At 42.8% G+C, this 27,327-nt stretch overlaps 1 protein-coding gene across 2 annotated transcripts in view; it reads right to left on the bottom strand.

Moving 5' to 3' along the window:
* Nucleotides 1-2,293: 2,293 nt before the first annotated feature.
* Nucleotides 2,294-27,327, bottom strand: part of LOC107046646 (nuclear inhibitor of protein phosphatase 1) — a gene marked incomplete at its 5' end in the record, with an annotated part of 84,240 nt that continues 59,206 nt past the window's right edge. For both annotated transcript variants that reach the window (XM_015269301.1, XM_015269302.1), the window contains 1 exon segment: nucleotides 2,294-5,255. In XM_015269301.1, coding sequence (XP_015124787.1) covers nucleotides 4,893-5,255 — 363 coding nt within the window. In that variant the 3' untranslated portion in view covers nucleotides 2,294-4,892.

The raw sequence follows: 27,327 nt of genomic DNA, 5'->3' as shown, positions 1-27,327 counted from the left end.
TCTCTCTCTCTCTCTCTCTCTCTACGACGCATTTATTCCTGGATAGGAAACAAAAAGAGATATGTTTCCAATATTACCTACAGAGTTTGATCCGTTAATCGAATAAAAGTAAGTGAACAATATTAGAATTTTTTTACAAAGTGGGGGAGTGGGTAAAGTAAAACTCATTGATTCATGTGTTCATCCTGACCGTTTATTTCGTCTGACTCTTGTGATTACTCAAAAATTTTACTCAACAGTCCAAAGTTTCAAGTTCCGTGACTCCTGCCTATTGCTAACTTATATTTATTACACAAGTTTCTTCCAACCTAGTGACGCAAAGGATTATTATAAGTTAGCGTATGCGTTGGAAACAGGTATCTGTGACGAATGTGGAATTTACACGCCTCGAAGTCAACGATTCAGTTTTCCAATAAATGAATTAAATTAATTTGTATTGCTATGTACAAAAGTCGTATTTGAACCGAGTAAAGCAAGGTGGAATAATAGATTCTCATTATTAGTTCGAGGAAATATATTCTGACAAATGTGGATTTATCATCCAAGCCGAAGGCGAGGATTATAATCATATTCATACATCGAAATAGTATATTTCAACACGTGTGGGGCAATTTCGTCTTCAACGTGTGTGGGGTTTACAGCATGAGTCGAAGGCGAGTGATGTAACCACACACGTTAAGGACGAAATTTCCCAACAAGTACTGAACGAAATTCTATGTCACGAAGCCTGAAACCGGCTGAATTAGACACGAGACGCGAAGCGTCGAGTGTGTAATCCAGCCGGTTTCAGGCATGAGTGGCATAAAATATTTTGCGGACCGTATGTGACTATTTTATATCACGAGCCCAAAAATTGCGATCTAGCCGATCGTAGCGAGCCTAGTGACACACCAACATGAACGATTTGCAATCTTGAAGATAACTTTCTGCAGGTTTTCATTATAAGCCATCACGTTCTCGAACCATTCAAAAATAAAAAATCAATATATCCAACGTTGTTTATTAAACTCACATCGAAACATTTGGTACTAACACGGATGGCACTTCGGCAATTACATTCATCTAGGAGGAGCAACGGGATATCAAAGACCACAGAACACACATAGAATTATTAAAAATTTTCATGTCCCCCGACTTTGCTCTTCCGTTCTTCCTTCTTGATAATTGTTGAGGTTGTAATGTGTTTCGCCTTGGTATCATCACTTTCTCTCTATGCGTTGCAATTGTAGGTCAGTTTTTCTTTTTCTTTTTTTTAATCACTCCGTCGAGTACTTTTCCTTGTAGGTTTCCAATTTTTCAGTTTTCGTTTTTTTTCTATTTTTAAATCACTTAATTAACATTTTCGCTGGGAATTTTTCATTTGCAATTTTTTATTATTTTAATTTTCAACGTGTTTCTTATTTTTCTGTCGTCATTCTCATTAATGTGTAATTTATCATTCTTTACGTTAATTCCTGTGGAAATTGGATTCAATTACCGACATTATCAATTGCTTCTAAAGGAAGAAAAATGGTAGAAACTTTGGCCTGCTCGCCAAGAAAATTTCGAACCGTCTTCATGAATAATTCAGTAGTAATACCCCAAGGGCTTCAATTTACCGCGTATTTCCCGATAGCTTCGTTGCAAACAAATGAGAGATTTTTCTGAAAATCTTGGCACCATCGTTCGTTTGTTGAGACGCTTGAGAGAAATATCGGATTAATTTTGAAGGTCGAGGGTTATTGTCAGATTATTACCCACATCACTATTTTCATAAATAGAATTGTGGTATTCGGTGTCATGGTGGTACATTCGCCAATTGTTTATTGTTCTGCTTACCAATGGGGATAATTACCGAACAACGGGAACTTATCGTTACAATTCTTTGCCGATTAGTATATGAGATGCCGAATACTACAATTCTATTGTTTTGAAGGGAGAGGGGGGAAATAATCGGTCATTACCGAACGACGGGGTATTATCACCTATAATACCCCAAGACCTTCAAAATTATCGGATATTTACTGCAAAACTGATCCTGATCGTTGATATGCAGTAAAACTTGAGGGAAATAGCCGCTAACTTTTGAAGGTCGAGGGGTATTCGCAGGACAATTTCTTCAATTCTGATTTAGGCCGATCAGGGTGCAGTGTTCGGGGTTACGAGATACATTTCACCAAAATGTGAGGAAGATCTGTTAAATTTGTAGAAAACAATTGACAGGCTACAGGGAAATTATCAGTCTGATAATTTCCCTGCAGCCGGGGAAATTATCAGTGTGAAATGCGTCACGTGACCCCGAATACAGCACTCTGATTGGTCAAAATCAGAATTGAGGAAATTGTCGATAAAATTCTGTTCTGATTGGACCACGGGACGTCGATTCCGTAATTTTATTGTTCGCAAGGGGTGATGAGGGAAATAATCCCATAAATACTCCTCGAATTTCGAAATTAATTGGATATTTCCCTCGAGCTCCCTACAAACAAACAATCGTGCCAAGTTTTGCAGAACGATTTCTCAACCTGCAAAACTTGACACCCTTTTTTGTATGCAAGGAACCTATCGGGAAATACCCGAAAATTTTGAAGCTATTACAACTGAAAATACTTCAATAGCATTCTATTTAGTTGTATAAGACAATTGAATTCTATGGGATATTTCCATCGGGATAACTCGCCGGAGTACTGCAGGAGTTTTCAATGAAATCGGCGCTAAACTAATAGAATTTTCAACCAAAGTCCAATAGAAATTCAATGGAATCTTCTACACTAATAGAAGGATTTAGTTACTATTCACGAGGCTTCTTAACTATTACCGTGACTCGTTAATAATCCACTATTAATGTAGTTATTGGTGGAACGAATTAATTGCTGTTAACGAACAGCAACTATTAGGTGTATAACTTAATTTTTCCCTTTTTTTATGAAAAAATATGTGACGTAAAATATATGAATACTAGGTCAATCCTCGAAATATCGTCCATCTTTTTCGATGATCTTGCGCCATTGATCGGGCAACATACGAGTGCCATCGCGAAAAAGACTTGCAGGCTTTGGGGCGATGAAGTCATCGACTAATTTTCTTAAAATGGTTTTCTGAGGCGCGCGATCAACATGAAGTCGAGCGTTACCACGCAGCAGTGACTTTCCGGCTCCCTTGTCCAGTAAATGGCCTCTTCTCATCAAGTACCTCGCTTAATTTGTTCAATTGTCAACTGTAGCGTTCTGCAGTAACTGTCTAACATGTTCCCAAAAGTTCGTAATAGACCCTTCATATCCCACCAGATGCAGAGGAGAACTTTTTTCAAGTGAATTTTTTGTTGGGAAATGGATATCGATGGTTGTCCGAGATCCAACCATGCCTTTTTGCATTTGCGATTAGCACAAAATATCCATTTTTCATCTCCCGTCACAAAATTTGACAAAAAATTTTTCTTTTGGCACTTCACGAGCAGCAAAAGACAAGTGTTCATGCGTTGACCAGAGTTATGTTCGGTCAGTTCGTGTGGAACCCATCTTTCTACCTTTTGTATTTTTCCCATTGCGTGTAATCGTTTAGAGACTGCGGCTTGAGTAACTCCTAGCTGAGCTGCATACTCTTTTTGGGTTTACGTTGAGTCTTTGTCGAGTAATTTTTGCAATTCAGTATCTTCCAATTTCAGAGGCTGTTCAGGACGTTTCCGATCACTGAGATCGAAGTTGCTATTTTTAAAGCGTCTATACCAACATTTACACGTATTATAAGACACAATATTACTTCCGAGAGTAAAACAAATCGAATTGCGGGCTTCAACGGCTTTTTTTCCTTGTTGGAACTCGTAGAGAATACAGTGCCGAATGTGCTGCGTATCGGTCGCGATCGTGTATACTAGTATCTTGTGAAATTATACAGCTCTTCCAGGCCTGGCATATAGCGTATTAAAAACTGTAAGGTTCACTCTTCAAAATCGTAAACGGGCGCCTAAATATTTAAATTTTAAATAAGACACCGAACTCAATTAAAAAAATGGGAAAGATCAAGTTATACACCTAATACATCGTTTCACCTTTTCTATCAGCGTAGCACATGCGCTACATTTTTCTATAAAATTTTTTCAATTTGTCAGCTCAAGTCGAAGGGCCTCCGCACAATTGAACAACATAAGCGATAAGCAACAGATATTAGCAACGAAGAAAAAGCTATAAGTAATCAACACAATTCAACCCCTGCTATTCTGCTAACGCGCAATACAGAATGACTGGCCAGTGTTGCTTATGCTTCTTGCTCTATTGGCTGTTTTTAATGCTTGTGCTTTATTGCTTTGATTGTGCGGAGGCCTAAAGCGTATATGCGTCATGTGGTTTATCGTCGGAAGAAAAGGCGAAATATAATATTTCAGGACGAGTACCATAGGGTTTTCTACTCGTATAGAGTTGGCATCCGAACCGCAGTGAAGGACTAGCCGACCAGACGTGTAAAAAAACCTCAGATACTAGTCATGAACAATATTTTTCCGCAGTAATTTTCACTTTTATGAGTTTGAGAAAGAGTCAATGTCAGTCCCCGGACAAGAAAAAGTGAAGAGGGGTACGGAAAAGTGAGTTTCAATGACGTGTCACAATGGGTCAAGAAATTGTCACAGAAATGAGGGATCTGCTTCTGTTTGGTGTAGTTATATTCTCTAACTATAGCAGAGAAGAGCACCATTGCAAATGGACAATCTTACAAGTGAATACCAAGAGACATTTTCAATGGAACATTTTCTCGGTTTGGAGAGAATATTCAGACATTTCATCGCTACTTGAATCGTTTTCGATATAAATGCAAATGTAACAAGCACTGAAAGTTTTGGTAAAACTCTTTTACCACTCTTTCACTACTACTGAAATCATCACAGAGATTCTTACGTATTGAATATTACAAATTCTCCTCTATACCAAGAGAGTTGGCAACGGTTTTTTGCCAGGCCACGCTTCTTTGGCGTATTTCTTCTTCTTGGGCTCGACGGAATAAGGTTCATTTGGCACAGCAACCTCCTGAATAGGTGGCACATCTGTGTGTATTTGGCTTGGAGCCATCTCGACTTCTGGTGCTGGATTTGGGAGGGCAATACCGAGGCGAGATGTTAAGGATGTCAAAGCTGTTGAAAAGAAATTGCTGGGAGTCGAGGGGGCATATTGCTCTGGCGGAATGTCGTGGTAGAGGTGGGAAACGGTGGAAGATGGTTGAAGGGGCTTGAGGCGATGCTGTGGCTCTTCGTGAAACGATATTAATCCTCCTTCCAATCTCATGCGCTGTAATGAAAAAAAAAGATAAAATTGACGGATGTTTAAGTTTTATCCAAGTAACAGAACAACCACTGAGACGATTTCATTTAGCATCTAATCACAATCGAGTTGGCCGAAGACTGATCAATTGCAAAAAAGTTGAAATCCCACCATTTTTGCAGGTGAAATGATCGAGATTTCTTACAAAATTCGCATATTTTTCTACCATTATACTTACGACTAGGAGGGTTAAACGGGAAGTACATGCAAAAAAATTATGAGAATCAAAAATATTATGAGGGTCAAACAGGAAATACAGGAAACAATTCTTACGAATGTCATTTAAAAGTCGGGAATTCACCGGTACATTGTTGGTCGGAAATACCAATAATCTGCTGGTCAAACTTTGATTGGCGTCAAACGGTAAAGTTGACAAACCAACGGGAGAGTTGGACACACGAATTAAGAGGCCTCTCTCGCCCTCCAGTTTTACCCTTATGATCCTTCGATGTTTCTGATCGTTTTCCTCGCATCTCTCGTTTGACCCTTATGATCGTTTGCCTGTTCTAAGTACTCCGTCCGGCTTTCTCGTTTAATCCTTGATTCAATCACATTTCATATTGAAACTTTTCCGATCATTTCCCTTCAACCTTTCTGATCGTTTTGTGTGCTTTCAACAGTCGCCCGTAACTTTTATGTTTGTGGACAGGAATTTAGGCTTTTTCCTTCATATCCATGAAATTTACTAGCTCTAGGGAATTTCATGGGCCGATCAGAAAATAATGAAATTTACTTCTAAGGTTTCAAAAATTCGAATCCATAATAAAGGCGCGGATCGAAAATGAGGATGCATATGCGAAAGTATTGATTTTCGCCACGATTGTGCGTACAAGTAGGCAAAAAGTTTCGTGGTACGTTACTCCTTGCTCGGTCTAAAATTAGAGAACTTATAATACAATCATCTTTATCATTTTTGTGAGCAATATTTTTCACTGATGATTGAAATGGTCGAAGAGTCGATTCCAGAGAACTTCGGAATTTCAAGAACAAGTGGAACATTTAATCCTTTTTCGTGAAAGGCATTTCTCCCACTTTGTGGCCACCCAACTAGGTGGAACGTGAAGAGAACTGCGAGCGTCTCGGGCAGCCCACTACCAGTACCGTTTTCACTGAGGCCAGTAAATGGAGAGTAGAAATCAATGCCAATTAAATTACAGTAGGGTCTCCCTAACTCTTCTACTCTCCAATTTCTCGTCGATCAGTGACAGCGGGGCGAGTGTTCCCTCACTCTGAGCACCCCAAAAGTGTGTGAGTGCTATGTGTGTATTTTTCTGCGCTTGGTGCATGCGCAATAAACAGTTTCTGCTCCCATACTTTTTTCGTACTCCGTATGTCCCATAACCTCTCATTCTCACTCTACTTGGACGACGCCCTCTAGCCATAGAGTGTAGATATCTGCAACTGCTCATTTCGTGGAATTTGTAGCCCCGAGGTGGTAGAGTTAGGGAGACTCTATTGTAAGTGAATGAAAGGGCGCACAGTAAACCTCTCGAATCGGCGACGACACGTTACTGCATGCCCGTGAAGTGAGAGCACCGTGGAGTAAGATATGATAGAAGTAGATATTATGAAGCTTTGATGTCGCCGACACCAAAACAGGGGACAAGTACCACTGGGCGCCGAGCGCGGCGCTATCTCGCCTCTTCCCCTTATGCGGCCAGTTCTCCCTCCACAGGCCTATTGTGTTTGGCGTCACGAGTACCTTCGTTGCGCACTTTTTTTCTCAGATCAATCTCAGTGAGGCCTGTCGAAGAATCGAGTTGGTCTGCTGAGAGGAAAAAAGGTTTTCTAATTGGAAGCATTTCAGTACCACCTGATAGTCACAGCACCTTTTAAGAAATGCTAGAGAGCACAGATGGATGTGCGACGACTTCCTTAACTTAGTGAACAAGTTTACAGTGTCAAGGATGGCCTCTCCGTGGAGGCGTTTAATTTGAGTTTTGAGGCTTTCGCGGCCAACATTATTATTTATTATGGCTTCGAGATGGATGCCACGTCTAGATTCGGCTTCTTGCCGACGTTTCGTAAACATTTCAGTCTGCATCATCAGGGCTAGGTCGCCCCGATACTGGAGTTCCCCTTTGTAAGGAAGTCCTTATATCCCCCCTGACCCTGGAGCTGGTCAATTAATAACCGGGAGGACGGTGTGGATAGAGCCCTGAATAACAATAAGTACAACAGCAAACAAGTTCAACGTGCTTTGCACAGGCTAAAAAACAAGAACTCAGTTGAGAGTGAACCTGCTGATAAGATAGAACATCAGAAAACGGCTGTTGTCCCGTATCTTCAAGGTACGACCGATCGCATTAGCAAGGTACTGTGGAAGCATGATATCAGGACAATTTTCAAACCACCAACGAAAATTGGACAAATGTTCCCGAGCACTAACGATCGGAGACCACCACTGAGTCTCCCTGAGGTGTAGAAAATTCCTTGCTCTTGTGGAAAAGTGTACATTGGTGAAATCGAGAGAAGGATCAGTACACGGATCAAAGAACATCAACGGTGTGCAAAAATGGCCATATCTTGCAATCTGCACTAGCTGAACATTGGATGGACAATGGACACTCTGTTAAATAGGCCACAATAGAAATGCTTGCTAGCTCATAAAGATATTTCGCCAGAAAACATCGCGAAAGTCTCGAGATCCAAAAACATCCGAATAATCTCAATACGGATCGAGGATATCAAACAAATCCTATTTGGTACACCGTCCTCCCGGTTTTTAATTGACCAGCTGATCCATTAAAACGATCTTGATTGGCGGCGATACCCCCCACCACGCCACCAAACCCCTCCAGAGGTCAGGGGAATATAAGGACTTCCTTACAACGGGGAGCTCTAGTATCAGAGTGACCTAGCCCTGATGATGCAGACTGAAATGTTTGCGAAACGTCGGCAAGAAGCTGAATCTAGACGCGGCATCGATCCGGAAGCCATAATAAATTCCAGTAAAGTGAGTTAATTTTCACATATGATTTTATGATTATTAGTATTACCCGATCTACAATACCCGACGTACAATATATCAATTTAATTGCAGCGTAAGTGCTATGTCTTATCAGTGAGTGGATGGATGTAAGAAAAATGATGAAAAGTCCTTCCTTGGAGTAGAGGAAAGGCTAGATCCCACATCAAAACCCTGAAGTAAATGAGAGTAAAATACACGGTGTCCCATAATTACGCACTCTAATTTTGAGGGTGGAAAGAGGGTGAAATTTGGGGTCGAAATTTCCTGTTCCACTTTGCTGTGCGACGCACCCCTGTCGAGTTTTTCAACTTTGAAGTTGACCAATCACAGCGTTGCTCCGCCCACTGGACCAATCGTTCTCAACTCAATCGTTTTTGAATGAAAAAAATGATGACTATGAAATTTTCTCTTAGGGTGAAGATCAGGGGTAGAGTCAGGGGTCCAGGAATCGGCAGGGGGCGGTAGGAATCCAGCTCCAGGTGGAGAGCTCGGTGAAGACAGATGTCCAGGTGGAGGTCCAGGTTAAGTTCAAGTGCTAGGAATTTTTCCAAGGGGAAAATTCCCGGAACTGTTCCCGTTTCAGGTCCAGGACTGCGAACTGTCCTAGGGAGAGGTCCAGGTTCAGGAACTATGCCAGGGAGACGTCCGAGTTCCGGAACTGTTCCGAATGCAGGTTTGGAAATTGTTCCAAGTGGAGGCCCAGGTTCGAGAACTGTTCTGGGTGCAACTCCAGGTCCGGGAACGGTTACGGGTCAACGTCCAGGTCTGGACATTATTCTAGATGGACGCCCATGTCTAGAAACTGTTCCAGGTGGAGGTGCCGGTTCGAGAACTGTTCCGGGTATACGTGTAGGTCCGGGAACGGCTCTGGGTGAACGTCCAGGTCCGGGAACGGTTCCAGGTGAACGTCCAGGTCTGGACATTGTTCCAAATGGAGGTGCAGGTTCAGGAACTGTTCCAGGTAGACGTCCATGTCTAGGAACTATTCCAAGTAGAGGTGCAGGTTCGAGAACTGTTCCGCAACCTGGAACAGTTCCTGGACATGGACAACCACCCGGAACAGTTCTCGGACCAGGACCTTCACTTGGCACAGTGTCCAGATCTGGACGTTCAACCAGAATCGTTCCCGGACCTGGTGGTGTACCCGGAACAATTTTCAAATCTGCACGTCTACCTGGAACAGATCCTAGACATGGACGTCCCCCCTGGAACAATGTTCAGACCTGAACGTTCACCGGAAACTGTTCCCGGACCTGGAGGTGCACCCAGAACAATTCTCAAACCTGAGCCTCCACTTGGAACAGTTTCCAAACCTGCATTTCTATCCAGAACAGTTCCGGAACTCGGACCTCTACCTGGAACAGTTCCTGAACCTGGACATCTCCCTGGGACAATTCGCAGTTCTGGACCTGAAACTGGAACAGTTCCGGGAATTTTTTCATCACCTGGAAGAATTCCTAGCACTTGAACTTAACCTGGACCTTCACCTGGACATCTGTCTTCACCGAGCCCTCCACCCGGAGCTGGATTCCTACCGCCCCCTGCCGATTCCTGGACCCCTGACTCTGCCCCTGATTTTGACCCTAAGAGAAAATTTCATAATCACCATTTTTCTCATTCAAAAACGATTGAGTTGAGAACGATTGGTCCAGTGGGCGGAGCAACGCTATGATTGGTCAACTTCAAAGTTGAAAAACTCGGCAGGGGTGCGTCGAACAGCAAAGTGGAACAGGAACTTTCGACCCCAAATTTCACCCTCTTTCCACCCTCAAAATTAGAGTGCACAGTTATGGGCCACCGTGTATAAAGATATCCAGGGATACAATAGTATATTTCGTCTGTAAGGACATTTTGCCGGGTTGTTTACCCAGGAAAAATCCAAACTACTTTATTGCCGTCTCTATCGCTCGTATGTTAGTCGCCAGCTGCACCTTCACGTGAGGTTCAACGAAAACTGGCCTCTGAGGCAAACTCGTCTACTCAGAGGACTTTTGTGGCTAGACAACGGATTGCCCAGGTAGCATCAGTGTGACACGGTAGAGTGGGCGAGGTCCACCAAGAATATTTCCATCAGATCTTCACTAGCCCCTATCTCAGGCTGGGAATTAAGCCTTGCGGCCTAATTATCCCAGTGAATTCTATTCACCTCTATTCGGGGTATCTTTCGGCTCCTAGAGCATGCGTCCTCCCGAATATTTCTACTCGGGAGAGTTCCAGAATTATTTGAGAATAAGCCGCGACTCCTCCGAGCCGGGGACGCTGAAAGGCTGATCTGATCAGGGTGGAACTCCGTTACCCATGTTACGACCACCCACACTTTCAACCACCAGTTACCGCTTCGGTCATCGCGCATCACTGCCTCCGGGTAGTACTAGAAATGTCGACGCATGGTCGGGCCGACAGGAGAATTACTCTACTTCAGGCCCACGGGCCCATACGCCTCAAATCTTTCCGCCAAGACTAGATATGCCGGAAACAACAAAGTCGTCACTAAGCGTTCCGAAATAACTCTTTTTTCCTTGCGGGGAATGCAGAAGGATTCTCCTACGTTCGCTACCATCGGTTATGCACCTGGCAACGCTGAGCTATTCGCCCACCAGTCCCTGGCCATATCTCAAGCCAACAACACAATATACTCCGGAGGAATCCTTTCGACTTCCCACTTGAGCGTCCCCGTTCGATTAACTCAGAATATTACCAGGGCCTTCTCCCCCTATTCTGGATATTTCAGCGACGATAGGTCATTCCGTTACCCTATCCCCACCAATCAACCCGACAGGATCCCGGGGGTACCAGTCCTCTCACCTGGCCGTTGGTCCCTAGTCTACTCTGACATAGCCTTTAGAGTCGCCCAGTTGGACAGCCTGTACGTCGGCCCCTTTTCCCCGAGCACAAGCTGGGCGAATCCCAAAATAGCAAAAGTCTAGAAGCGCCCTCCAGACCTCCAGGGGTCGCGGTTTCACCCATAACCGCTATGCCCTCGGTCTTTCATTGGTCTGTGGCTCTTCTCATCTAGTCGCGGCTTCCTTCAGCCGCCTCTAGATGTTACTTCCTGTCTTTCTTCTAATAAGTTTAACAGTTCTCTTTCCTATTTAAGGGGATTTAAACCCGTAACGAGAAAATCTCATTACACGTCACATGATCTAAAAAAAAACTTTTCGAGCTCATATGATTGCAAGCCCCTCGCCTTCGGCTCGGGCTGCAAACTCATATTCGCCAAAAAAGTTTTTTCAGCCTAATGACGTAATATGTCAGGTGTATGACTCAACTATTCCAGATTTTTCAGTAAATTTATTTAATATAAAAAAATAGAGAAAGAACTTAATCTTGAAAATATTGCCCATCGTTTTCTATGACCTTGCGCCATCTCTCAGGTAACATTCGAATGCCATCGCGAAAGAAACTTGCAGGCTTCGAGGCGATAAAGTCGTCGACGAATTTACGCACATCGTCCAGCGTTTAAAATTGTTTATCCACTAAGGCGTGCTGCATGGATCGGAACAAGTGATAGTCGGATGGGGCCAAGTCTGGTGAATATGCCGCGTGCCGGAGAACTTCCCATCCCAAGTTTAAGAGGGCCGCTCAGTTTGTTCAGTTGTCGGCTGTAGCGTTCCGCAGTCACCGTCTGACCTGTTTCCCAGGAGTTCGTAATACAGGGCGTCCCATGGGAATGTGTGAAAACTGTTTATTTTTTTTTACTGGAAACAGGNGTCGACGAATTTACGCACATCGTCCAGCGTTTAAAATTGTTTATCCACTAAGGCGTGCTGCATGGATCGGAACAAGTGATAGTCGGATGGGGCCAAGTCTGGTGAATATGCCGCGTGCCGGAGAACTTCCCATCCCAAGTTTAAGAGGGCCGCTCAGTTTGTTCAGTTGTCGGCTGTAGCGTTCCGCAGTCACCGTCTGACCTGTTTCCCAGGAGTTCGTAATACAGGGCGTCCCATGGGAATGTGTGAAAACTGTTTATTTTTTTTTACTGGAAACAGGGAAAAAGAGAAGGAATACAGTTCCTGATAAAGGAGAGTTGTCATTTTTATATCACCGTATATGCATTATTGAAACATGTACACATTCAACAAAAATAGCTTACAAAAATTGTACGTAACAAATGCGATTAATAGTAAACGTTTTCGAAATGAGAGCCATCAACACTGGCGGAATAATCCAAACGTTTCCTAAAACCGTGGAATACATGTTCTAATGTTTCCTGTGGAATACCGTGAACAGTCTTTTTACTGTTGTTTATCAAATTTTCGATTGTTTTTGGCTTGCTTGCGTAACAAGAATCTTTTATGTAACCCGACAGAAAATAATCCCACGGATTCAAATCTGGTGAATAGGGTGGCCAATCTATTCCCCCTCCACAAAATTTTGGATATCCCAAACCAAGAACTCGACCGCGATAAACTGTATTAAGAATTTCAAAAACTTCGTGAGTATGGTGGAGAGCTGCTCCATCCTGCATAAAATAAAAGCCATTGACAAGCCCGCTTTTTCTCGCATGAGGGAAGAATTTTGTTTCTAACATTCTTTTGTACTCATTCCCGGTAACGGTAGATTCGAAGAAATGTAGATAGACACCCTTCATGGAGAGAGCAGCCCAAACAGTGACTTTCTGTGGATGAGCAGATTTCGTAACCAAAAAATTAGGTTTTTCAGACCCCCAAAATCTCAAATTATTTTTGTTCACGTAGTTGTCTAGCCAAAAGTGTCCCTCGTCAGAAAAAACCATTGCTGTTTCATGCAGCTCGCCATTTTTGAACATTTGTGTCATTCTTTCACAAAATTCATTTAGTCTTAGAATCGCCTCCTCTGTCAAACGCTGACACATCAATATTTTATATGGATGAAGTTTCAAAACAACGTGGAGGATGCGATGCAACGTTGATTTGGTCAATTTCAAATCTTGAGCGGCTCTGCGAATGGACGAGTTGGGATTTGCCTTGAAATACTGTTCAACTTCATCGACCTTCTCCTCTGTTGCAGCAGAGAATGAGGGACCTGGAAGAATAGCTCTACGATCATCCAAAGTGCCGTAGTCCTCGAAATTTTTAATTATTCTACAAAAAAAATATTATCATGACTAGAAACCAACGGGATTTCTACGAAAATCTGTAATGTGTTTTGTTCTCACACAATCAATATGAAAAAAAAATTATTCTAACCTCCTCGAAGTGGTTTCGCTAGCAACTCGTTTGGATCCAAATATTGTACGAAACCCTCTAAAAGCATCACAGTATTTTTTCCTTCGCCAATCGAAGCACTCGATGAGATATCTTTTTTCTTGAATTGTCAAATCACTCATTACTGCTAACAAACTAAGGCTCCTGCCACAGTTGGAATAAAACTGACTGGCCCCTAGTAAGCGTAACACAAACGTAGAGAGTCAAGGTTATTTTTGATGAGTCGGCAGATGAGTTCAGTTTTCACACATTCCTATGGGAGACCCTATAAAGCACACCCTCCATGACCCACCAGATACACAGGAGAATCTTCTTTAAGTGGATATTCTGTTTCGGCGTCGATGTACTGGATTGTCCGGGATCTACCCACGACTTTTTACGTTTGGGATTCTCATAAAAAATATACTTTTCATCACCCGTCACAATTCTCCACAAGAAGTCCTTTTTTTGTTGTCGGATACACTGAGAAAAAAAATTACTTTTGCCAAGGAATCATTTTCTTGGGACAAGAATTTATTTTTGTCGGAGCGTATTTCTCCAGGCCATTATCAAGGAGTCCAAGTTCATCTCTAAATATTACAATTATGTTCAATTATGGAATGATTATATTACATATGACCTTGAATGAACTCCATTGACAATTATTAACCTTTAAAATTATTTCAAATTATTATACGTTAGAAAACCTCGAATTTGAAAAAATTGAAAAATAATGAAGCGTGTTCATTCAAGGTCATATGTAGCATAATTATCTTATTATTCAACATAATTGTAATATTTGGAGATGGACATGGACCACCTGAGAATGACTGGCCTAGAGAAATAAGTTTCTAAAAAAATGAATTCTTCTCCCAAGAAAATGATTCCTTGGCTAAAGTAATTTTTTTCCCCAGTGCAGGCAGTGAAAGGCACGTGTTCATACGTTGACCTAGGTTGTGTTCGGTCAACACATGTGGGACCCACCTTCCAAGTTTTTGGATTTTTCCCATTTGATGCAAACGCTTACAAATAGCTGTTCGGGTGACTCCTAACTGAGCTGCAAGCTCTTGTTGCATTTGCGTTGAGTCTTCATCCAGTAGAGCTTGCAATTCCCCATCTGTAAACTTTCGAGGCTGTCCAGGACGCGGCTGGTCACTCAGATCGAAATCACCACTTCTAAAATGTTTGTGCCAATAATTACACGTTTTATAAGATACAACGTCGGCACCAAGAACACTACACATTGATTCCCGTGCTTCGGAAGCATTTTTTCCTTGTTGGAATTCGCATAAAATGCAGTGCCGAATGTGCTGTTTATCAGTTGCCATCGTAAATTCTGCTATTCTGAAAGGTTATGTAACTTACATAGACTTGTCGTTCCGTGTTCTGAAACCTTTTGTCTGATCCTTTCAAAAACAGAAAAGACCGCGAATATATTTATATCTATTTTAAATATAATTTTAAGCTCGAAGAAGAAATCTGTAAAAATTAAGTCACACACCTAATACTATTCCACCTCACCTCAGGGGTAGAGTTTTCGACGCGTTTTGGTTTAACGTGAAAATGTAAATTTCATAACATTTCCTCCAGCGGAATAATGGCTAGTGGTGAGAGACTGAAGGAGATGAGGAAAAGCGTAAGTCGACTGAAACACCGTTTCTGGCGCTCCAGCGAATCTGTCCCCTGTTTTCTGGCTTCATAATATGTGCTTCTATTGGAGAAAAACGTGGATTAGCTTTAGAAAAAAATCGTTTAACCCATTGAGTCATGGAGCTTGCCCCCCCCCCCCCCCCNCCCCCCCCCCCAGCGGCTGGGCGCTCAGAGGCGAGTGGGGATGGCGCGCTCAGGGACGTATCTGGGAGTCCAATTCAAAAATGGGAAGAGGCTTTGAGCATTTGACAATTCAAGTGGAATTCAAGTGGATCAATCCGAGCAGACTTGGTTGTCTGGGTCTTCTTGGCTACTTTTAGCATATTTCTGCCATTTATCTGTCATTTATATTGAAAGAATAGAATTCAATTTTTAATTGATTCAGCAACATTTAGCAATTTTCTTCTGAAGATAATTCATTGAATGGAATAGGTAATCCAAGAAAATGAATAGAAACAGCATCCCATTCTATTACATTTATCCATTATCATTTCAATTCCCTTATAAATATCCATTCTTATCATTGAATCAGTCGATAATACTTCGTTTAACCATTTTGCAATATTCTTACCGATTAATTACAACAAATAATAACAAAAAGTAACGAATACAAATGAACTTGCCTGATCTAACCTCAAATAATGTTTTTATTTTTCGCATTTTCTCGACGGAATTTATTTATTTCAAGTTAAAATTGATTATTATTGCAATGAGCAAAATAATCATTTAATTCTTAAGAAATTTAGTTTGTTTTTCTCTCTGTATAAGTGGTGTAGGCATACACTCTGTATGCAGTCGTCTATGCTACAGATGACGTGACAGAACATCATGGAAACACATGGATAGAACACATGGTACTTGAGGTATCCTTTCTCAAAGTTCAGTCTGTGCCGGAAAGTCGTGACGAGAGGACCACAGTAATAAATGCTCAACTCCAACTAAACCTTGGTATTTTTGGTGTCAAGTTATTTTTCTCTTTCCCTAATCCCATAACTTTCCAATAAGTTGTGGGCCCAGGCAATGTGTAAATAATTATCTTTTTTTTTAAGTAAATGATTAATAAGTGAGTGATTGGACACTTTAGTGCATTAGAATATAAAATTATATTCTTGGATATATCTTATCAATTTTATGAAGTACAGTGATTATGATAAAATAAAATAAAAATAGGTAAATTAGAGTCAAGCACAAAAAGGAACATTAAGCTTTTAAATAGTCAAAAATATACGATTTGGAAATTAAGAATTCGTGCATTATTAGATGAAGATGTGCTTTACATTATCGACGATGCTCCGCCGAGACCCTTGATGACAAATGGAATGAAGCTGAGAAGAAAGCAAAAAGAATTCTGGTTGAATATTTACGTGATTCAATGGTTAAAAAAGCAACAGTGCAGGGAGTCAGTGCTCGTACCTTATTTCAAAACTTTGATGCACTTTATGAACGTACCAGTTTGGCAACTCAAATGACCACTGAAAAGAAATTCTTATCTTTCCAAGTGACAGATCGTACAACTCTCACAGACCATTTCGTAAAGTTTGATGATATGCTCGTTGAGCCGGAAGCTGCAGGTGGACAATTAAAAGAAGCACATAAAATGGCCAGATCACTATTATCACTAACAATTTCGTAGGAATCCAAAATCACTGCATTTCAAACATTAAAAGATGATGCAATGAATCTCGACTATGTGAAGGTACAATTACTGGACTATGAAACAAAATTAAAAACTGAAAATAATGATTCAAGTGCTAAATTGTTACATGTGGAAGTTTCACAGAATAATAAACTGAAACAATCCAATAATCACAAAGGGAAATGGAAAAACAATCATGAAAATTTTAAACAAAAACCTTATGGACAATTCAATAAAACTGTAAACAATTTTTCAAAATTTCACAATAAAAAAAATGGAAATTACAATAAATTGAATTTTAAGAAGTGTGAGCATTGTGGCCGGAGAAACCTCGACGAAAAAAATTGTTTTTTTAAATCACAAGGACAAAAGTCAGACCAACGCCAAAGAATCGTGCAAAAGGTTCAACTCCGGAAAGACAATGGAAGTTTTGCATTTATGAGCCATGTGGGCAATTTCTCAACTGGTGAAACAAGTAATTGTGATGAAAATGAATCAATTTTCTTATTAGATGGTGGTGCTACAGATCACCTGGTTAACGAATTGTACATTTTTGCAACTGTGGGAGATTTAGAAATACCACTGGAAATTCCAGTTGCTAAAAAAGATGAATCAATCTTGGCAACCAAGAAAGGATCAATCGACGTGATTACGAATTTGGGAGTAACTGAAACCTTGCGTGATTTCCTGTACGCACCTGACATACCACACAATTTATTATCCGTACGACAAATCCAAGAAGTAGGGATGAATGCAATATTCAGCAAAACTGGAGAAGTGACCAAAAGTAACCATTGAAGGGGGTAATCAGAAAATTCTAAGTAGTAAACCAATGAAGAATTTAGTATGCATTAATTTTTAATAAATAATAATGCAAGTAAAAATACGTTTTATCAGGCTAAGCAGGATGAAAATTCAATGCAAAAAACGTATAAACTTTGGCATGAACGCTTAGGCCATATCAGTAAAACAAAATTCCTGGAAATAAAAAGGAATAATTTACTGGATTATACTCATCTATTAAAGAGAGTAGATCCTATAAATAAGATATGTGAAGCTTGCATATATGGAAAGCAAGCACGACTCCCTTTTTCAAAAGAAAAGGATAGAGCTCATGTTACACGGCCTTTATTTATTATCCACTCAAACGTATGTGGACCAATTACACCCTCAACTATTGATGATAAAAATTATTTTGTAACTTTTATTGATGAGTATACTCATTATACGGTAGTTTATTTAATTAGTCAAAAATCGGATAAAAAATCATTCAAAGGTGTACTTGTGGCCTACGAACAAAATGGTTACAGAGTATTAAATACTGAATCAAATAAGATAATCGTTGCTCGTGATGTAATATTTGACGAAGTAAATTATAAAAATTCACGCCTTTCTATGCACAATAAAGACATCGAGAATGAGTCAAACCTAAAAAGATTCAGAACTCACAAATATTTGGGTCAAAATGGGGAGAGTGAGAACAATGCAATTCTTTCTCAAGTGAAAGACGACACACTACAGGGGGTAACTAATTCTCCATGCATTGACGCAAGCCCATATGTTAACACCAACTCTCCAAGTGACTTAAATGATAAAGAAAACGTCCGATCGAAAATGCAAACAAAAGCACAGTCGAAAATATAAAGAAAGAAACAGTTAAAAGTGTAAACGAGGGGACAGACCTTCGTCGTAATCAAACAATTAGAAACATGCCCTTGATTTCTTACAACGAAGAGTAGTGTCTTCATGCTTATACACAGTCCGTTATAAACGAAATTCCAAAATTTTACAGTAACATAAAAAATCGCGGGGATAGAATTCAGTGCGAGAAAACCATAAAAGAAGAACTAGATTCCCTTTCTGAAAATAAAACATGGGAACTAGTGCCTCGTCCAACTGATAGAAATATCATAGATTCTAAATGGGTCTTTGTTATTACAGGATGACAGTTACGAAGTTGCCTAAATTAATCGTTTATAACTTTGAAATGAGTGCCAGGAAAAAAAAATACATATGAATTGAGTAAAGATGTCATTTTTATTTGAAATTAGTTTTAGTTGAATCAGACACTTCTAATAGATAGTGATTGAGATTTGAAAAAATCTGACAAATTGAGCCAGGAGATAACTATTAGTGGTAAATATTTTCGAAGTGATCTTCAATCGAATTTGCACAATAATCAAGCCGTTTTCGGAAACTATGAAAAACTCGTTCAATCTGAGACGGAGAAATACCAGAAATTCCGCCTCTGGTGGGTTTTTTCAAATCATCTTTGGTCTCGTGTTTTTCCACATAAACATCATCTTTCAGGAAGCCCCATAAGAAGAAGTCACACGAGTTCAAGTCGGGTGAATAAGCGATCACAATACACTTCATAAATAGCTTCAAATACGTCCTTAGTTCTATGCGGTGTAGCACCATCTTGCATAAAATAATAGTTCTTAACCAATCATCTTCTTTTAACCAAAGGGAAAAATTTTGTTTGTAGCATTTCTCGATAACTATTGCCTGTAATGGTCCCTTCTATGAATTCTAAGTGTATTGTTTTGATTGAAATAGCTGCCCAAACAGTCACTTTAATAGGGTGTAAAGACTTTGCCTCAGATGAGTGTGGATTCTCGCGACCCCAAAAACGGTCATTTTGTTTATTTACATATCCATTTAAATAAAAGTGAACTTCGTTTGGGAAGATTATGTGATTGATGTCGATCTCATCATTTTCAAATTTCTGTGTCATTATTTTACAAAACTCAATTCTTTTGTTTTTGGAATCTTCTGAGAGCAACTGATAGGTCGTAATTTTATAAGAGTGTAACTTGAGGAAATTCTTCAATATTAATCTCAGTGTCTCTCGGTTCAGTTTCAAAGTTGCCGCTGCCTTTCGCATCGAATCCGTTGAATTATTCTTGAAATGTTGTTCGATCTTGGCAATCGTATCTTCCGTTGTAACTGACTGTGATGGACCAGGAAGATCATGACGACGGTCCTCAAGAGTATAATACTTGATGAAATTATCAATTACTCTGGGAGAGAACGTAATAAATACTTGCAAGTTTTAGTCAAAAGTGAGGTTATACGATGGTCAGACAAATATTTTTTTTTTCTCACCTTCTGAGGGTGTTTTGATTGGCTGCTTTTTTACTTCCAAATTTGGTACGAAGGCCTTTATATGCTTCAGTATAGTTTTTACCTCTAGTATAATAGCACTTGATAAGATATACTTTTTCTTCGTTTCTAAGATTACTCATTTTGAAGTACACGTAGTGCTTCTTGTAGAGTCTCAATAGAAACTGACAACACTCTAGTATATATCTAATGCACCTAACCTTCCGGGTCTCAATAGAAAGAGAAAACCTGGGAGTCTACTTTAGGCAACTTCCCATTTGTCACCGTGTAAAAATGATGCTTCGGGAAATCCATTGTGACGAAGGTCACTTAAAAACCCGGATTAATAAAAAGAAATTAATTAGTTGTTAATGAGAGAGCATACCCCCTCGTTCTTTTATCCATTAGCTTCAAAGATTTGTAAATATTAGTAAGTTATCCCGGATTTTGTGGAGTGTTGACTGGAGAAGCAGAATGGAGCACCAGCAAAGGCATTTCAGTGGAAGGAAACCCGAAGTCCTATGGAGTTGCCTGAGAAGAGGTGGAATCGCCTGGAGAGCATCATGAAGGGTTATCCAGGATCTAAGTGCTAAGATTGAAGCCCTAGATCCGAGAAGAGACTGAAGATTATTCCCTTTACCCTGAAGAGTAACGACAATTAGAGAAAAGCTCCAAAGATCTGATAGACTAAGTGAAAAACAAACGACTCACATGGCCCACTGTTGTGACAGGTGGGGTTATGTACGACAGGCCTGGACGAGGACTCCCCATGTATTCGGGAGGGCCCGGAGTTTGACTAGAGGGTTGTGTCAGAGTACTGGAGTGGACCTTGAAGGCTCTAGGATGGCTTAAGCAGTGGGAACTGCTTCAATAAATGGAACTATGCTCCCGTCAGGAACAGTGGAATTCGAGCACCAATTGTCGATGATGGGTCGATAAAAAGGATATCGACCCCATTATCAGAGTTCATCAAACTTTCACCTTGAGGCGTGCCAATCGACCCTGATCGAGGGTAAATTGAGGAGAAATGAAAGGAGGAATAAAACGATGCTCTCCATTGGTGGAAATAATAGAAGGATGGCTCGGATTGGTGGGAAATGATATGGAGGTGAAGAACTGACCCCAGAGAGACAACGAAGCCCAGATATTCTTCACTCTGCGTGGCGACATCTGTAAGAATATTTTCCCGGGTTGTTCACCCAGGAAGAATCCAAACTACTTTTTAACAGTCTCTATCGCTCAATAATCGGGCGCCAGCCGAACCTTCACGGGAGGTTGGACGAAAACCGGCCTCTGAGGCAAATTCTTCCACTCGGAGGACTTTTGTGGTTGGACAACGAATTGCCCTGCTAGCATCAGTGTGACACGGTGGAGTGGGCGAGGTCCACCAGGAGTATTCCGTCACAATCCTCACGGTCATTTCAGGACGTGTATTGATCATTCCAGCACAATCATCTTAATGAATCGAATTCATTTCCCTTCTGGAGAATCTTTCGACTCTTCCAGTACTCATTCCCCTCCGAGTATTTCGACTCCGTTACCCACGCTACGACCACCCGCACTCTCAACCACCAGTTACCGCTTCGGTCATCGCGCGTCACGGCCTCCGGGTAGTACTAGACCATCGGCGTATGGTCGGGCCGACAGGAGGATTTCTCTACTCCAGGCCCACGGGCCCATACGCCTCGAATCGTTCCGCCGAGACTCGATAACACCGGAAACAACAAAGTCGTCACTTCGCGTGCGGAAATAACTCCTTTTTACTAGCGAGGGATGCATGAGCATCCCCCTACGCTCGCCGACGACAGTTATTCACCGAGGCGACGTAGAGTCCGAACTCCCTACCATGGCTTATGCAACCACTTCTTCTTCCAGCATACCGAGAGACTTTTCCAACCTCTCGGATCAAGCGCTCGTGTTCGACTCACTCGGAATCTCACTAGGGCCTTGCCTCACAGTCGGGTATCTCGGCGACGATAGGGCATTCAAGGGTAACCTATCCTTACCAATCAATCTGACAGGATCACGGAGGTACCAGTTCTTTCACCTGGCCGTTGGTCCCTAGTCTACTCCGACATAGCCTTTAGAATCGCCTAGTTAGTCTGTACGTGGCCCCCTTTTCCCCTAGCACATGTTGGGCGAATTCTAAAATAGCAATAGTCCCGGCTTCTTCAGCCGCCTCTAGATGTCGCTTCCTGTCTCTCTTATAATAAGTTTAACAGTCCTCTTTCTTATTTAAGGGGATTTCAACCCGTAACGAGAAAATCTCGTTACATACCCCCCTCCTTAAGGGAGGTTTCGACCCGAAACCTACACTTTCCAAGTCGAACTCTCCAGGAGTAACTACTCTTCACCTTCCAACTTGCCAGTCGAGGGTTCCTCCAAAGCTTCCCTATAGAGCTTCATGTGCACTATAGCAATGCCTTTGGTATTACGATCCGTCATATCAGAAACCTGGTAAAAGATTCTGGAGTGCTTCTTGGTCACAAGGAAGGGTCCATTGAACGGTTTGTTCAAGGATGCTGAACGATGCGTTACAGCACTCGACAGCTCTTGGCCGCGAACTAGGACTAGTTCGCTGACCTCAAACACCCTTCCTTTGGCGCAAGTTGTACGTTTGTGCCTGTCAATCATTAGCCTCGGCTAATGCATGCCTAAAGGCCAATCTCAGGGTATCATGACGCTTCATGCGCTCGACCCAGGCCTCGGTCGGACTTTCTTCAACTTCGACATCTCCTTCCAACTTTCGTCATAGCGAGTTTGCTGGTTCGGGTTCTCGCCCGAGATTTGCGAAAGCCGGTGTTGCTTTCAGGGAACTGTGTTGGGCTGTATTGTATGCAAATGGAAATGCATCCAAATGACAGTCCCAATCACGGTGATCCTGTTCTACATGCGCTCGTATCATGGCTTTTAGCGAACGATTCACTCTTTCGGTGGGGTTCGCTTGCGGGTGATATGGCGGCGTTGTTCGGTCCTTCATATTGGTTGAAGCAGCCAACTCTCTCACGTCCTTATTTATGAACTCGGTTCCATGATCGGTCAGCAATTCTCGTGGAGCTCCCCATCGATAAATGATGGTTTCCTCCAATGCTTTACGTATCGTCGCATCGGTTGCTTTGCGCGACGGTCGCACTTCTATCCACTTCGTGAAGAAGTCTTGGATAACTAGGATATATTAGTGTTCCGCTTTACTACGCGTAAAGGGACCCATGATATCCGCCGATATTGTAGACCAGAGTTTCTCTCCATTTTTCCCGAGACTTCCGGCGGTGCAGCCGAATTTTCGTCACTTACGCTGCCGGTTTCCCGTTTTTTGGGCGGCATTTTGGGCACTCTGGCAAGTGCACGCCTTTGGCATCGCATCCATAACAAAATACAGTTCGTTCGGCGGTGCAAAACCTAAACGTGTGGCCCACTCGGTCGTAGTTGCGACATAACAGCAAGTGCCTGGTGCTACCAGTACGTCCACCCCTCCCTGAAGGAGCATCACGACCTTGTAAGGCATGTGCTGCTTCAGTTCCCTGCAACTCGAGCTCGCCACAGATGACTTCTACAGTCTCTATGGGCTCTTTGTGCTCTTCCATCTCGAGCGTTCTCAGAGATGGCTTCTCATAGTCTCTGTGTTGCCTCGAGTCTTTATTCCCGAAGCTCGAGCTTGTTTGCTGTAACGTGTTGCTTTGGTTCGACCGCTCAACGGTGAATTTTTCCGCGTCCAGACGAGAAGTCACTTTATCGGTGAAGCGAGAGTCGATTCGCAGTTGTTTTGTTTTTCTTTTGTTTATTTGTGTGACTATTTTGTTTGTGCCAAGCCAATGTCTCTACCGTCGTCATCGAGGGATATGGAGTCCTCAGGGGCTATGGTGTTGGAGGTAAGGATCGCCCTTGGAAGGATCTCATGACTACATGAGTAGTCACCAGCACTTGGATAGCTGACGGAGTTCCCGCGGTGGAGGGAGCTTCGGTGGACGACCGAGCGGCGACGCTAGTGGATGGAGCTAGAGTTGGGGAGCATGGCGACTGTCTAAGGACCCCGGTGCATTGTGGAGAGTTCCCTAGGAGAATCTGGTAATAGATGGAGAGAGCGCGAATGAGAACTCATGCCGTTACAGTGATAACGAGCACGAGGGAAGGTGGTAAGGACTGTTGGGCCTGACAACCAATGGGAGAGCGCATTGCAGTCGTCATGGACCAATGAGGTGTTCCGACATTGGAATCGGAGTGAGCACCGGAGTTAGCGTCGTNAACCTCCTCAAAAATCCCCTGTCAAATGTATCTGTTACTTTTAATAATTGTTCAAATATTTCAATCTATCTGACAAAAAAATATGAGTAATGATAATAATAATAATAATAATAATAATAATTTATGTTTATTAATTCTTCATACTAATAGAAAAAAATGAAAAATCAACAAACTTTCCTCATATTTTCTTCAGGGTGGGGTGGAGAAAAATCGCGCAAAAAAATTATTCTCTAATATTTAGAAAAAATACTCATTTTCTTTTTTCTTTCAAAGTTGGCTTTTTCTTGATAGCACTTCTCTGCTTCCTGAGCGTTTCGAAGTATATTATCTGTTAGTATTTCATCGTGTTCACTAAACATATCTTCTTGTGTATTCATATTTCACTTTTTGAGTTAATTATTATTATGTAGTTTATTTTTTAGCTTTTTGCACTGCGATTTGTTTCGTTAAATAGTGTCCAATGGATCAGCTGATCGGTGTACGGTTGGGATAATGGATTATGTTTGTACCGCAAGATGTCGCTAGGGGTTATTGAGAACGTGTAAAATACCAGTAAAATAGCGTAGGAAGCGTGTAAAACTGGGAGCGTCTGTTAAGTGAAGAACGATTGGTGGTGCGTGTAAAATTCGACTTACCGACCTCCAAACGCCCCTGTTAACCTGCACTTTACACGCACGCATGACATAAGAGTTTTCTGGGAGCTCTGCAGCTCCTTTTATATCCTGCAGTCAAGACTGGGGGGTCCTCCCTACTCTTGTTCCCTCGCCGAATATGGGGCGCCCCCTCCTTTGGGTCGGTGGCTCCTCTGAAGGCACTTCGGGAATTTTACCTGTGCAGTAAAAGCCCCTATTAATCCTCAGGATCATCTAGTGAGTATTCTTAAACGAAAACTCACTAGTTCTGGGCGATTATCCGTATTTGCCCCTGTCATCTCCCGTCATTTCGGACGTTTTAGGACATTTCTGGAAGTATTCCATGTCTTCCCAGTCATTTTTCTCTCTTTCCCGCTCTTCTATTGAGCTTCCATTATTTTCTATTTGAAAACCTTCAATTTCCCGTGCTTGGCGGTATTTTTGAATACTTTTCAATTAGAAAGATCCTTGTCCGACGTTTTCGGTAGTATTTTTACTGAGGTGACGCCATCCAGTTACATTTCCCACCAGTTGGTAATTTTCTTATCAGTCGGCAAAGAATATGTCTACTTTACCGACTGCTGTCCAACTGCGGTGGTTTACCGACAGTCGTTACTTATCGGGGAGACGCTAGATGGCGCCTACTACCCGCTTTTGCATGCAAATGTGGATATTTGTGTTTTGGGGCTTTCGCCCTTTTTTCGCCTGGTTTTGCACCTTCCGGTGCATTTCTCGGTGTTCTTACACCGTTTCCGGTGAGAAAAATTGCCCTGGTCTTTACGAACCAGGGCTTCCTGTTCTTATAGCCGTAAAAAGAATTTTGGGGTAAAAAAAAGCATAATAAAAAAAAATTCCCATAAAAAATGACTGGGAGGTATTTTTTCCACTTTTTTAGGTGGAGTCCTCGTCTCCCTTCATCTCCACCTCCGGGGGGGATGTTTCCTTGCAGAACGAGCTTTTCAGCTCGCTCCTATGCTCTCCTGGCCCCCCTCAGTGACTTCGAGGGTGTGGGGTCTCTCCTCGGAGCTGCAGGGCGTCTCTCGGCCCTTACTTCCCGGTAAGGGTGATGTTCCTCGGGGAGCTCTCCTCGGGCCACGTAGCGAGGGGCGGGGCGTCTTCCGGCCCTCCTCTCTCGTTTTTCTGGGAGTCCCTCCGCTTTCTCCAACGCCCTCCGCTGCTTCCTCAGCAACTTGAGGGTCTCTTTAGGCACATTTTGCCCAAAATGAGGTACCCAAGAGCCTCTCGCCCGGTACTTTTCCGTGCGAGGCAATACTCGTTGCACGGAATTCCGCACGTTCTGCAGTGCGGCCTCCTCGGCGCAGGGCAATCTGTGCCCTTGTGACCCTCCCTGCGACAATTCCAACACAACCGTACTGGAACAGGGATTGGCAGGGTTTCCTCCTCTTCTCCTCCCTGTCGGAGAAGTCATCGACGAGAGGCGACTCAGTGTCCATCCTCTCGTCGTCAGGGGCCTTACGTTTGGGGATTTACACCCCAACTGCCCCTGAAGGTCTTTCTCCCCCGTATTTCAGTATTTGGAGATGAATCTCCTCTGCCTCCGTCACGGGTCCCTCTTTCCCTGGGCTTTTCGGCCCTGAGCGTCCCTTTCCCTTCCACCCTCCCTTCACAGGGAGGGCACCCTTGGCTTTGGAGCTGTCCTCCTTGGCCTTTGGGTCCAGCACTTCTGCTGTGGGCTTCTCCCTCCTCAGGGGGGGTCTTACGGGGGTTTTTCGCCCCTTGACCCTCTCACAGGGCCCAGAGAATTTCGCCTCTGTCCCCTTCCCCTTCTGTTTCAGGGGCCACGGGAGTACTCCTCTCCTGGGTCAGCTTAACAAGGGGTTTTCGCGCGTGTTTGGTGCCCCAAGCGTACAAGGACTCCTCGTCCTTAGTTGCCACCTTTTCCTGGAGGGGAGGTGGCAACAGCGCCGACGTAGAGGGCCCCAGGTTGAGTGAGGACAGTTGTGCTAGCAAAGCCGCCATCAACTCGGGGTGCTCAACCAGAGTGGTTACCAGGCTCCTCGCCAGGGTGGCCGTGTTTTCCTCGGCCATCTTCCCCTCGGGTTTTTCCGCCCGAGGCTTCACTGCCAATGGGGATGGCGCCGTGGTGCTCACCTCTACCACTTGGGATCCGACTTCCATCGGCTCGAATGCCGGGGATGGGATCTCCTCGTCCTCCTCCTCGGCTCCAAGAAGCAAGGTCATCTCGGCCTGCTTCTGTAATAGACAGGGCCGTTAAATCGGGTGTAAAAATCTCGTCAGTGCCTTGCGGCACTGTCAAGTCACCCGTCACCATTTCCTCCAGGGATTCTTCTCCCTGGGGATTTTCTTTGGACTCTCTCGAGTCCCACTTACCCCGTTTGGTTTCTTCGGCGGTTCGCACCACCTTGTCCACCAGCTTGTTCAGGGTTTGATCCATCTTTGCACGGGGTTACTCACTACGTGCACACACTAAGTTCTCGCGAGGGAGCGTCAAAATTTTCACGTTCTGTTGCTTACGTAGCCAAAACGGAAAAGGACGCTCCGTGTGGTCATTTCCCCCAATTTCACAGGTGTCGGGGGTGGGGGGATTAGGGCACGTATCAATTAGATTAATCGCCGCCGATGGTCCCCTCTAGTGATCTGAACTCCGACCTAAATT

This window comes from Diachasma alloeum, unplaced genomic scaffold (assembly GCF_001412515.2).
Source record: "Diachasma alloeum isolate Michigan unplaced genomic scaffold, Dall2.0 Dall_scaffold_01647, whole genome shotgun sequence".
NCBI classification, from domain to species: Eukaryota; Metazoa; Arthropoda; class Insecta; order Hymenoptera; family Braconidae; genus Diachasma; species Diachasma alloeum.
This window is presented reverse-complemented; position numbering and strand designations above follow the sequence as displayed.